Below are 13900 nucleotides of genomic sequence, written 5' to 3'. Positions count from 1 at the left end.
AGTAGTAGGGATAGTGAAAAACCTGAAAGTATGCACCAAATAACAGCTCTTGATAGGATTCTGAGGAGCTTTACCCATGCTTTCTCTGCAGCTTTACAGACAACTCATGACCTTCTGAGCTTGTCTTAATCCATTCAAGTTGCTATACCAAAGTACCCTAGATCTTTGCTTCAATTTGTAAACAACAGAAATTTGTGTTTGCACATTTCTTCAAGGCTGGAGCCTGAGATAAGTGTGTATGTCTGGCCAGGATCTAAGGAGAGCTTAGCTTCTTCCAGGTTGCAGGCTGCTGTGCTCTCATATGGTGAGAACACAGCAAGATCCCATCCCTCCTTCTCTTTTTATAATCTCCCAAGAGCTTTCTCCCTCCGCTTATAACCTCTCACAGCCCTGTATCCAAATGCAATCAGGTTAGAGGTGAGGATTTCAACTTAGGAATTCTGTCAGATTGTAAACTTTATCATCAGTCGGTAGCATGGATGAATCATATTATCTTCCATGCCACGAAAAACTGAAGCCCAGAAAGGACATACAGATAGTAAGCAGTACCTAGGCTTTCCATCCGGGTATCCCAACCTAGGACCTAGTCTTCTAACCAAGGCTGTCTCCTGCCTTCTGTTTCTGTCCTTCTTCCTCTGCTCTTTAAGCTGAATCCTGAGAAAATTAAACCAATAACTTTTCCCCCAGAGGCTAGGATGTTCCACCGCAGCTTCCAGCCGAGGATGTTTCAGCTAATGAAGTTTCTGAAAAATGAACCTTAAGTTGTTTCTGCCCCCGTCCTTCTCTATTATCCCCACCATTCATTGGTGATTAGCTGGCCTCTTTAAACAGCTCCTCCTACAGGACAACTTTGGAACCTCAATACAAAATCTGAAGTGTATTAGAGGCAAGACTGCCATATTAGCTTGGTAAGTCCTAACGGTGTAGTTAGCGCCATCCCTGAAGCTGGATGTTAAGTCCGTCATTCCTGGCTGACGTGATGCGATCCTGGAAAGTGAGAGGAGCTTTTCTCCTGCATTCTCGGCAACAATTTGTATTGTGCATCTGCTCAATAAGTGCATCTGCAGGCATGTTACTGGCAGTTGTTAGAATTCCACTGTCTCCCCAAATCCTTTCTCCTTGTACAGTCAGGGTTGGAACAAAGGAGGGGATGGTTATGCCCAGTGGGCCGTTCAAGGTTGCCTGTAGCACTCAGGCCTCTGGCAATTAGCACAGTGCCACAGCTCCTTAAGCAATGTTGATGGACCCTTGTCTTTCATTAAGCTGCCTGAAAGCCAATCTCTTGATGGATCCCAGAGGAAAAATCGAGGAGGAAAGAGTTTATTTTCAGTCACAGTTTAACAGTATCCAGCTTAAAAAGCACCTAAAATGATAATTAAATATTTCTCCAAGGAGCAAATTAAGATAAATACCATAAGAATCATTGTACATAGATCTGTCTAGAAAATGTCCAATTAGTATAATACATAACACATTTCAAGGACCTAGGAGACTGCTTGGCTTCACTTCTATTATGCTATTGTTGATAGTCTGGGGATTTTGTTGTTGCTGCTGTTTGTTTTATGTGGGCCTCCTCTATCTGACAGCATAATAATCTGTTCCAAACCCAGATTTTGAAAGCCAGTGGTTTCTGGAGAAGAATCAAAACTGGGGTTAATTTTGGAGAATGAGTATTTCCTGGTTAAAATAAAAACTTCATTGTCTATTTTGTGCCTACTGTTGTGATTCAGGACAACCCTCTTGTAACTTTACCTCCCTTCAGTGAAACAAGCATCCACCTTTTCTGTAAAAGCTAGAACTTCCCTTTCTTTTGATTGGCTTTCAGAAGGCCCGCCAGAGAAGTAGCCTTGAAGGAGCTTCAGTGTGAAGAATTCCAAGTACTTGAAGTGCATCCTTATGTTAAAATCTCTTACAAGTCTCACTTCATTAATCTTTAGTGTGCTTTCCTATTGGACCATTATGTAGATGAGGACAACTGATACAGAAGAATTTTATGGAAATTAAGAAGGACCTGAACCCCTGTTCTCAGGCTTCACCTTCTCCTGTGTGCAGCTTTCTGATTAAATGGAGCCTTCTGACAAAGAAGTGTCAGAATCTTCTAAAATCAGGTGAAAATTTTCCAAAAGATGGAAGACATTCAAATATCTTATCTTTATCAAAGTGGGGAAAGACCAACCTGATGGTAGAATCAATACCAATTTTTGCTTGGCTGTATGCAAAGCTAAGTGTATTAAAATACTTTGAGAAATTTTAAAAAATGACTAGTATCTCAGACACATGAAATGCCTCCAGGATCTTTTGCTATTTGTTATCAAGTTTAATATGAAAAGATACTTTAGTGAGCAGAAGAAAGGCAGGTTTTGAAAGACTTTTCGTCTCAATGCAATGCAAATTCCTGCAGTTCAAACACACAAAAAAACGTCTCCTCTCCTTTGCTTTTGGCCAGGAATAGATCATTTCTTGCCCATCAGCAGGAAGAGCATGGCAGAGGCCTCATTATCTCCACTTCTTGCTTTCCAAATCAATCAGCTCCCTGCTACACTGCTGAGCTTTTTAATTCAAATGTCAGCTAAAGTTAGAGTGTGTTTTAAAAAAAAAAAGCGAAAGTCTTATTACTTTGGCTTTGTATTGATCTCCTCTATCACTTTTTGGCTGACAATGTTAAATAAATTATTTTTCTAAGAATGCCTTGCACTGAGATTCCTCTTTGAATTTTTATGATACACCATCCTTAAAAGTTCTGAAGGCTGGTTTAAAATTAAGGTGCCCCACAATACAGGTATCTATAAATTGTCCTTTTTCAGGATGTGTGAAAGATTTCTAAATGCTTTCTCACCTTTGAATTCACATCATATAAAATATTCTAAGAGCTGAGATTGGTTAGTGTTTCTCATTAGCCTTTCAGGCTGTGATATGAGTGCAGGACTTTACCTACTCTGCTTCTGTTGTTAACTAAGTGCTTGAAAGCCTTCTCGGTTACTGTGCTATTCAGGACTCAGAACATTGTACCCTGGTATCTAGCACCTTGACATGCTCAGTTCTTGGAGCTGAAGGGGCTTGAAATACCTCAGAAGAAAGGTTTTGACCCATCATTTTCCTGACTCCCCTCCAAATGCCTAGCAAAACCAGAATTTCTCTCCCTAAAAGTAGGCCTCAGAAACAAGAACTCCTTTGCTCCAAATCAGATCAGAAAACCTGGAAATATTGTTCTCTCCCACCTCCCATCACTCTTGAAGACTCTCCAAATAAACAAATTCAATTCTTTTTCTTTAACTTGTATGTGCTGGGGAGAAAGAAAAACAAACAAATGTGTTTTCAGGTATCATTTCCATATTTATGATCAGACTCAAAGACATCAGAGTTGGATCAAAAAGCAAATTCTATTCCTTTCTATTTCTATAGCCTCATTAAAGTGATTTCTCCCATAAGTTTAGTGCAGATAATCCTCAGATAGTAAAAAAAGATGGAAGGTTCAACAATTATACAACAGGTGTAGCAAGGAAGTTTTAAGAGTGAGTGACCTTTGAGTCACATCTGCAGAGCACAGTACAAAAATGAAGATGCAAATAAGAGTTTTCCTCCCAGATGATGATATATTCACATGGATCAAATTTGTCTTTTTCTGTGTCTTATGGCTTCCAATTGCACACAACTCAAAACATCTGACTTACTCTAAAGTAAGAAAAAAAAAAAGGAAGGGAAGGGACAAGAAGGGAGGGAGGGAGGGAGGCAGGCAAAGCAGAGAAAAACAGGGAGGAAGGAAGGGAAGGAAAAGAAAGAAAACGAGAGGCTGGATCCAAAAACAACAACAAAAAAGTGGACATTTCATAGACAGCAGGCCCCACAAGAGCAGTGGCAGTGGTGATCTGTGGACACAAGTCAAGGCTGGGTAGACGTTGTGTGTGGGGGTGCCTGCCTGCTTGGACACTTATGTGTGTGAGCAGACACCAGGCTTTGGTTGAGAAAAGGTGCTCTCTCTACTACAGATTTGACCACCCAGATCACACGTTTCTCAGACCATGCAACTTGCCGTGACATCATTACATTGTGACCTGATCTGCACAGTCTGTGGGTGGAGAAGGCTGAATGTGGGAGGGTCAGCAGGAGACCGACCCTTCGAGAAATAGAATACCTCTGTGATGCCCACTTCCTCTTTTTCAAACAACTCCACTTCCACCACTGTGAGACAAAGAAAAATCTGTTCATTTTCTTTGTAAACACAAGAGTGGTGGCCAAGCGGAAGGAAAGTACTTGGACATTTTCAACCCATTAACTACTCTTTGTCAACCAGGAGAAGGCAACATGCTGACCACACTGTTCACCGGGAGGATTAAGTTGGATTTAAATGATCTCCCATTGGCTGAATTGAGCTCACAACCTAATAGTTAAGAAAAAATAAAACTGAAGTGTTTAAAAAATCAATAGGTCCAGCCCACACCGAAATAAATATTCTAATGAAATCCAAAGAGCCTGCCTGGTTCTTATGCTCTTTCTAGTCCTGAAGGCACTCTCCTGGCAGTTGGGCAGCCAACCTCTCTCCTGGCAACCAGTGTACTGATGACAGTCCTCGGGCCGGCTGGACAACTAATCTAACTTCAGTCTGTGCACTTGGCCTCTGTCGTGTAGTTTAAAAACCATTTACACAATCCAGTTTGGTTTTTGAGTGTTCACACAGATGGGTTGTTTGAACCCACTGATCCAAGAACATGTCTTTGCATATTCTTGTGCCTCATATAAATCAGACTAAAAGGGAAGGCTGGATGGACCAATTGGCCATTTCAAGCAATTAGTCTGTCTGGCCTGGGTGATGAGAAAAGAGAGAATAGTGTGGGCAGAGTTATCAGTGATGAGTTTTATTGGAGGAAAGATTACATGTCCAGTGCCAGGCAAATCTGTCTGTCTGGCTCGCTGGCTGCTTTGTCTCTGCCTCTATTTTTTTTTCCTTCACACACACACACACACACACACACACACACACACACACACTCTTTAATTACTAACAGAAAACAATGTATTCTGCACACTTCACCACATCTGTTCAGGCCTTAATTAATCTAACTCTTACACCGTCTCCATAGCAACAGTACTTAACAGGCTCAGTCTCCACATTAGAAAAATCTTCCTCCAGAGTAAGTGGCTCGATATATGGCCATTATCGAGATATGTTTACATTAATTCTAGTGTCAGATGTAATAAGAACTTTGCACAGACCGTGTTTATATGAAGTGAGCATAAGTTATGTGATCACCAGAGCAAAAACAACTGCCCCACACTAAGAATAAGGGAAACATTATTTTTTCAAGCTATGGGGGGGAAAAGACAAAGAAAAAAAATCCCACTTCATGCCTTTATGTTACAAGAAATTCTTCTACTGGAGAAGATGAATGGGAACCACTGTCGTGATAAAGCATGCAGTTATTGTTTGCAGGGTAGTTAGGAGGAAAGCAAGTGTTTTAAAAGAAACTCTCCAGGAGGTGTGTTTCTTCAGCATTGACTTCACAGACTTTAATTAAAAGTCCATTGTCTTTAGTTGGTCCTGCCAACACCTTATCCCAATCAGAGCTTGCCACTAGTGCGAAGGTAGACAGAGGCTTTCCAAGGAGCTTTGTAAAGCTTCCAAGGGAAATAGCAAGCACATTTCTGAGAGTCTGTTTTAGCTCCGTGGCCAGTGCAGATGCTCTGGTTGATGCTGGCTGAGTTTGTGTTTATAGTTGAAGCTATTATGTTAGAGATTGTAAAAATAAGCCCTGGCTACTACCCAGAAAACCTGCTGAGACATTATCCCTGGTGTCAGGATCTAGGGCAAGCAAATGTAAAGAGAGCATGGAAAAATGAAGCCAGGTGTTGAAGTGGCATTTTAGATCACACCAGCATCCATCATTAAATGTGTAACTTGAGTTGGTGACCAAAAGTAAGCCATTCGTCCAAATTCTAGCTCTTTTCCCCTTCACTGCTTCCTTCTACAAGTAGGCAAACAACTTAAAACCAGCTGAAGAGAGAGAAGGAAAAGAACTTATCAAACTAGTGGGTAAGTAAATATACATTTTAGCAATCAGATCGTATTTCTTTTTAAATAAAATAGGAACTTCAACTAAACTACTGAGCAAGAGAACTTTCCAAACCTTCCCTAGTGACCAAGACTGTGGATCCCTGCTGACAAGTGATCCCAAAGAATAGAACTAAATTAATCCAGCAGTCTATGGGGTAACCAGGCCTATTAATAAAAGGAGGACTATGCAGGAAATGGAATGGGGTGGGGGGGGGACAGGTCAGGATACTTGCAGAAAAAGGAACTTTCATTCTCTCAGGGAACTTAGAATCTAGTAAAATTAAGAAAGAAAATCTTCTCTCCAAGTTTAAGCTTTGTATTTGTTGAGGTGCTATGTATACTTAAACCATCTGACTTTGTGCTTTTAAGAGGGTTTTATCAGTAGGCAGATGATTAGGATTCAATTAATGGCATGCTCAAGTTTGACAGTCATAAAGCTTCTCAGAACTACTGACCCATAAGTCCCCTCTCAAGTTCCTTCATCCCAAGGGGTATGCAATCATCAGCTTGGAATCACTTCTATGAGCTCAGCAGACTGAAGCCCAAAAAAACGGGGGGGACGGATTGAGGTTCTAGTCTGGTAGTACTGTTAACTTTTTGACCTCAGATTTCCAGGCTCATCCCCTCATCTCTTCATTCAGTGCACAGTCTGAACAAGTTGTGTGATCACCACATGCCTTTTGTATTGGATGCCCATCAGAACAAAGGAAAGTTTCATACATATGCCAGGGCATATACATTAAACACCCAGGGCGTTCTTTTCATTTTGTTTTCCTTTCATGCATCCTTATTGTATTATAAAGGTGATATACAGAGGATTACAGTTACATAAGTCAGATAAAGAGTATGTTTCTTTATGAACCATGCTACCCTTTCCCTTTCTCACTCCTAGTTTTTCCCTCCCATCCACCACCAAGTTGTAGAGTTCATTTTCGACATAGTATCTAGTGAGTACTACTGCTGCCTCTGTTCACCCTCTGTCCATACATTTCTGTCTCTTCCTTCTCCTCTTAAGAACATCAGCAAGCAAACATGACAAAAGGAAAAGAAAGCAAAAACAGCTACAAAGCAAAAACCCCTGATTTCATTTTCCTGGGGTTCATTTTGATGAACATCATTTTACATGATCAGCTGCACACAGCTATCATACTCGTGTGCTCCTCTCCTAAAAAATATCCTCCTTTGGTCTCACCATGTGAATATCTACAGTCCTGCATGATTCATGACATCCAAGTGTATTTTTTGTCTTTTACCATACAGTGTGTGTACTTGTCGATTTATAGGCACGTTGTGGCTACCAAAAATGCAGGAGACCATATAAGCTATGTTTCTCTGGGGTCTGGCTTGCTTTACATAATAAAATTTTTCCAGATCTTTCTATTTCCCTATGAATGGCAAATTATTATTCTTCATGATTAATGGATATAATTCCATTGTTATATATAGCACATTTTCTTGACCCATTTGTCCACTGAGGGGTATCTGAGCTGATTCTATATCTTGGCTTTGGTAAATAATGCTGCGATGAATATGGTTGTGCTCATAGCTTTATTGTGGCCTTGTTTATATTCTCCTGGATAAATGCCCAGGAGTAGAATTGCTGTTTTGCTTTGTTTTATTCTGTTCTGTTTTTTCCAGTACAGGAGTTGAAACTCAGGGCCTCACGCCTCCTTGGCTTACTTGTTCAGCAAGTGCTTTATCACTTGAATCATGTCTCCAGCTCGTGTCTCCAGTTGGTTTGGAGATGAACTCTCATGGATTTTCTGCCTGGGCTAGCTTCAAACCTGCAGTCCTCTATCTCTCAGCCTGCTGAACAGTCAGGATCATAAGGATGAGCCATCAACACCTGGCTGCTATTTTGGTTCTTGAGCATACCCAAGCCTGCCTTTTCCTTACCTCTGTTGTTTTTAGAGCACTTATTGTATACTTTTACTGTTCTGGACTTCATTCCAGTAGTTCTCATTATAGCTGCAAGGCATGATTCCAGTTATCATCCTCATCTCAGATTAAACAATTGGCCTCAGAAGCAACACTGCACAATTTTCTGACCACCGCATCTTCCTCTTTCATTGGAGTCAAAGGCTAGATGTGCCGAGAGTCTTTCCATACACTGTCAATGAGTCCTTGTGAGGCTGTGCAATGCAATACACAAGCTACCTTTGAGGGAACTCAAGTCTGATTTTCCCCTATGTCTTTACTGTCTCTTTTACTCTGCTAATGGGACATTTGTGTAAAAGATCACTGTAGACCTTCATGTCAATCATAAGGTTATTCTGGACTCTTCTCTGTCCTCCCCTGACCTTTTTTCTATTTGCCATCCTGCTGTATGGGTCCTCAGTTCATCTCACCACAGCCCCCCCCCCTGCCCAAGGGATTCTTCCAGAAGTTCACCTTAGAAAGTGTCTTCTGGTTATCCCAGGATCCCCTTTTCTTTTGGTTTCTGTGGCAGCAATAGTAAGACTTGACTAGAATCCACATGGCCTATGAGTGCAGAGAGGTGAGGAGATGAGTGGCATCAGGTATCAGGTCACACTTGAGCCAGCCCAGCATTCCAGTATGGAAGCAAATATTCCTCTATGTTCCATTGTTCATTTATGCAGAATCTGGTCAGTTACCAAGGAGATGGGGGGGGGGCGGTGGTGATAGGTGCTTGAAAAAGGTAGAGATAGTTGATCTCATTGAATACCCAATCTAGGAGGAACAAGTTTTTCTGGGTACTTCCACAGATATGCTACAGTGCCTTTCATGTCATGCTATATGCACTGTTGCTTGGGTTTCTCTCTTGGCTTGGAACTCTCTAATGTTTATCTTCCAAACATCAGGCATCTCTTGATTAAAATGCCTCCATCATTCTACCTGCTACTGTCCCCCTTGCTATGAGTTCTCTCTGTATGATTGTGCCTATGCTAAAATAATTTATCTACTTGTGTGTTACTCTTTTCCAACAGCCTGCAAACATGTTCACTTTTGAACATTCATTTAGCAATTTCTTGGCCTTTAGTGGATATTCGATAAAACTTGACTGTTTACATGAGTTAAGAGGTTTTGTGATTCAAATGATTTGAAGGCTGATCTTATTGAAACATATTACAATCTCATGGCTAGACATCTGCCTAAAGTCTGGGATGAGGCTGAGAAAATTTTAATACGCTTATTTTATCAGATAATAACTAGTATATATTGAGTGATCAGGATGCCCTAGGCTCAGTTATAAATACACCACTTACATAAATCATTCCATCCCCACAGAAGTCTCATAAGGTAATTATATCTTGTTATAGATGAGGAAACAGAGAAGCAACATAATATTCCAAGAACACACAGCCAACAAGTGGAATATCTGGCTCCAGAATCCATTTCCTCAACTGCTGTGCTCTGTTGTTCTCCAGAGGAAAGACAAGAGAGGACTGAATGCTCACATCTAATTGGTTTTCTCAGCTTAAAATGGTCCTAGTCACAGGGAGAAACTCACATTCCTTTTTACCTCTTTATCTGCCATCCCGTGATTTAGATCCATGAGCTTCTTATGTTACATAACATACCCTTCTTGGCAACAAGTATTTTTGCAATTTTATGAATGAACAGGGTTTCCTTTGTGAGGGTGCTAGAATGTGTTGCCCAAATCCAGCAATTATTCATTTTGATGAAGTGCAGAGTAACTTGGACTCAAAGTGAGATGACCTATAAGTTAATGCAATACCTTTTTAATTCTATAATTTTCTCCTAAAAGGACAGATGACCATTTTCTTTAAGCTGACCCTGATGGGGAAAGTAGATCCTTTGGGTGGGAAGGGGTACTGATTTGTGATCCTGAGAAATAGGGTAGTCTTTAATAAGATTAGTGGATTTGTGTGGGAGCCACAGAATTCATCTTTTTAGTTGGTTTGATACCATACTAAAATAGCATAAATTGCTCAAAGGCCAGGAGTCCATAAGCATCTGAGGAGGGCTAACATGGTGGCTTATAGAAATTTTCTTGAGTCCTTCATATTATGAAAAACCAAGGGAATATTTCCAGGACCTCTTTTATTGCACTAGACCCATTTTTTAAGGCTCCAATCACATAATCTAATCATCTCTCAAAGGCCTTGTCTCTTAATATCAGTGGCACTGGTAATGATAGGAATTCAATAAAAGAATCTGAGAAGACAGGCATTCAGAGCATCCTAGCATTTATCCTATGCTCATCACACAGGCTAAGTAAAAATAGATTTGGAATTTAGTAATACAGTTGAAAGCTCATATTAAAATTTTACTGAAAGTGATGAGTATTCATTTCAAAGAATGCTTGGGGCTTCCACAAGGGCACAGCACAAGACTGCTTTGCAAGGGCTTGAAAATCAACTGAGTGCAGATAAGAATCTCCATGGGGATTTTGGATATCTTTATCAATTTTCACTATTTCCATCTCCTCGGACATTAAAACAAAAGGAAGATATATATATATATTTGTTGTTGGAGCAACGATTTAGGCTTTTTAATTGAAGGATAAAAGATTCTGGAATGGAAGCAAAAAGGATGACTGATTTCTATTTCTAGGTGATGGAGAGGTGGATAGTACATCAAATTTAAGAGTAGAGCTTAGAGCCTGGTGGGCATGGTGGCTTACACTTGTAATCCTAGCTACTCAGGAGGCTGAGATCTGAGTATCAAGGTTCAAAGCTAGCCTGGGCACAAAAAGACCAGAGACTCTTATCTCCAATTAAGCTCTTAAAAAGGGTAAGTGGGGCTTGGCTCCAGGGTAGGGTGGTAGCCTTGAGCTAAAGAGCTCAGGGACAACGCCCAAGCCCAGGAATAGGGCAGTAACCTTAAGCTGAAGAGCTCAGGAACAGCACACAGGAAAGTTCAAGCCCATGATCCCACACACACAAAAAAGAAAAACAAAAGAAAAAAAGGAATAGAGCTTAGAGATAAAGTGATAAACATTTTAATAAAGTATAGCCTATGTGACAAAAATGACCAGAATCAGCAAGAGTTATAAAACTCAAATGTGTTTTAAAAACATTTGATTTGCCTAAATAAAAATATAATATAGATATACCATTTATAACTTTAATTAGGAAAACAAAAACAGGGATCTGAATGAATCCTTTTTCTCTCCCATCTCATCTCTCCTTTCATTTTTGCATTTTACTTTCTATATGAGGTTTATGTTTGTGAAATGTGTTTTGCTTAATTAATTTGTGTATGTGAAATGTAAATTCCATGCTTACTATTAAAATTACAGCATAAAATAATCAGATAAAAGGTATTTATTGACAACTGACCAAAACATATACAAATCTTTCCAAAGAACAAGATGAGAACAGTTCCTGGTTTCTTTCCTCACAGAGATCCATGTTACTCTGAAGACAGGAAGTGGCAGCTTTCATTTGTGGAAAACTCCTTAAAGACCTGCAGTGGAGGGTTCTTTCCTGTGAATGGCGGTCATGGGTGCTGTGGGTCCCAGCTGAGGACAGGCCAGCTGAAAGGAGTTTCACTATTTACATCAAGATCCATTTGCCGGAGGTTCAGAGCTCTGGGAAGGGCTGAAAGGTGCTGTTGAACTGTGACTTGAAGTTTTACCAAGACATCTGCCCCAACATCTGCCCAACTGGGACACATCTTAATGATGTCCTTTGGCATGGTGGCTGCCAGGCAGGATGTACTGGTTAAATGGTGATTATGACAGATCTCCACTTCTGATACACCAAAGAGAAATTAACACATAAAAGCTAACTGAGAGGCACCCATGTAATCCTAGGTGTTCAAGAGATCTGTTGATGACAGTTTGAAGCCAGCGCAAGCAGGAAAGTCGAGAATCTTAGCGCCAATACACTACCAAAAAAGCCAGAAGTAGAACTGTAGCTCAAAAGATAGAATCAAGTCTTGAGCAAAAGAATCTTAGGAACAACACCCAGGCCCTAAGTTTAAAAAAAAAAAAAAAAGCTGCGAAAAGGCCTTTCTGATAATCCCCTCTGCATTTTAGTCACCAATCTCTCAATGAGCAACTGCTATTAACACTGCAAGTTTACACCTTATGAATATAATTCTTTAATCCAAAGGGCTCCCTCAATCTTAAAAGGCATCTCAAAATCTGATGACTGGATACAAAATGCAATAGGAATTATTACTCTAAAGGCAAAACAATCTTTAATATACTTCTGCTTATTCAAATTTTCTCTTGAAATCCAGGAGTAAGCATGGTAAGTTAAAGATTATACAAACAGAACTGTTTTCAATAATTTAATAACTAGACTCATGCCAACAATGAATTTGCATGAAACATTAAATATTATTCTTAGAGCAATTTGGGCACAATCACACACACAAGGAGTGGAGAGGGAGCTCTCTTCAAAGTGCCAGTGGTTTTGTTGCTTTGGAAAAACAACAACAACAACAATGATGACAGAATCAGAGGTAAACAATATTTTCTTCCATGACATCTCCAGTTTCTCCATCTTGTCTGGACACCATCTGTAGACTGAACTTGGCTTCTGCTAGAAATGTCTGTGGCTGAGGACCGTGAGGATGTGAGTCCTGAGGGATTGGAGATTCACTCTGGGAAGTGCTCAGATCTGCAACAAACAGATGGTTCAGGTTTCAGGAGAGTCAGCTTAGGACCCAAGGCAGATGACAGTATATCTCAGAGATGAGAAAACACAGGGCCCATGTATTCCGCCCAAAGAAAATGGGAGAGCCCGGGACACCCAACAGTGTTTCATGATTTCATCAGTATCTAGTTTTCTGTAACCAAAAGTTATCTCTTCAAAATACTGAAAGATATATGGATTGAATAAAGACTGGTCCCCATTCTTGCCCTTCACATCAGTCTGCTACTTAGGAAAGGATGCTTTCCTTTGACTGTTTTTCTTAAACGGATGAAGACTTTGAAAATTCAGAATCATCTGCAGCCATCCCACCCTGAAAGCACCCAATCTTCCTGGAAAATACAGTGTGCAATAAACCATGTTTGCATCTGCACAGTATATCTTGAAGTCAAGAACTGACTTCAAGACTTCCACAATATATCCGGTATGAAGAGCTGAAGAATAAAGGAAACCCTCCAACCTTACCATGATGCACATCTGTTAACACTACACAGACGACTTCATAAGACTTGGTTCCTAGAGAAGAATCTTGCCAATAGCAAGTATCACCAAGCTTAGGGCCCCCTCCTGTTACCTAGCAACAGCAGGGCACTGACTACAGTCTCTTCTTTAGGAAAAACCCTGTAATGTTAGGTTTAAGAGAAATGATGAAGAGTTGTTTTATTTTGAGAAAGACACTGGCTGTAAATCATTTTCTCTGCACTTCTTCCCAAGGTACAGCTATATAGAAAAATTACAAAGAGCCATCCTTTGTTGTAGCAGAACAGATAGAGAAATTCATGCAGGGAAGGAAGATGGGTCACTCTGAGGCTCACCTGATTGTTTTTCAGTGATTAAAAAGAGGCCATTACAACCCTTGCCACATTTTCTTCAAAGCATCTTCTATTTAGATGATGAAAATCATACCTCCTGGCATTCTGATGTCAAAGCTGCCCATGACCTGCACAGATCTATGGTGCTAGAGAAGGCAGTATGTATGGCTTAGGAGAAATAATGGGCACAATGTCCCACACAAGCATCCATCTTTGGGCAGGTGGCAGTTTTTGCCACCTTCACATCATCTCTTTTCCCAATAGGAGACAGGGATGATGGGGGAAGAGCAGACAGGGCCACAGGAAGTAGACACAGGCCTCCCTCAGAGGACAAGGCTGAACTGTGTGACTGAAGAAAAAGGAGATCCTGGGATGGGGTGGTGGGAGACTGAGGAGGCAAGGCTGAAGGCTACAGCTTACTCTTCTTAACACCACTAGCCAACCCTGAC

General features: G+C 40.6%; 1 protein-coding gene across 2 annotated transcripts in view; it reads right to left on the bottom strand.

The window, feature by feature from the left end:
• Nucleotides 1–12417: 12417 nt before the first annotated feature.
• The window catches only part of Arhgef28 (Rho guanine nucleotide exchange factor 28), a 265542-nt gene continuing 264059 nt past the window's right edge, over nt 12418–13900 (bottom strand). For both annotated transcript variants that reach the window (XM_090331824.1, XM_090331825.1), the window contains one exon: nt 12418–12606. In XM_090331824.1, coding sequence (XP_090187950.1) covers nt 12443–12606 — 164 coding nt within the window. In that variant the 3' untranslated portion in view covers nt 12418–12442. The remainder of the gene's footprint in view (nt 12607–13900) is intronic.

This window comes from Megascapheus bottae, chromosome 4, assembly GCF_031878675.1.
Source record: "Megascapheus bottae isolate mThoBot1 chromosome 4, mThoBot2.hap1, whole genome shotgun sequence".
Taxonomy (NCBI): domain Eukaryota; kingdom Metazoa; phylum Chordata; class Mammalia; order Rodentia; family Geomyidae; genus Megascapheus; species Megascapheus bottae.
The sequence above is the reverse complement of the archived record's forward strand: the minus strand, read 5'-3'. Positions and strand labels throughout refer to the sequence as shown.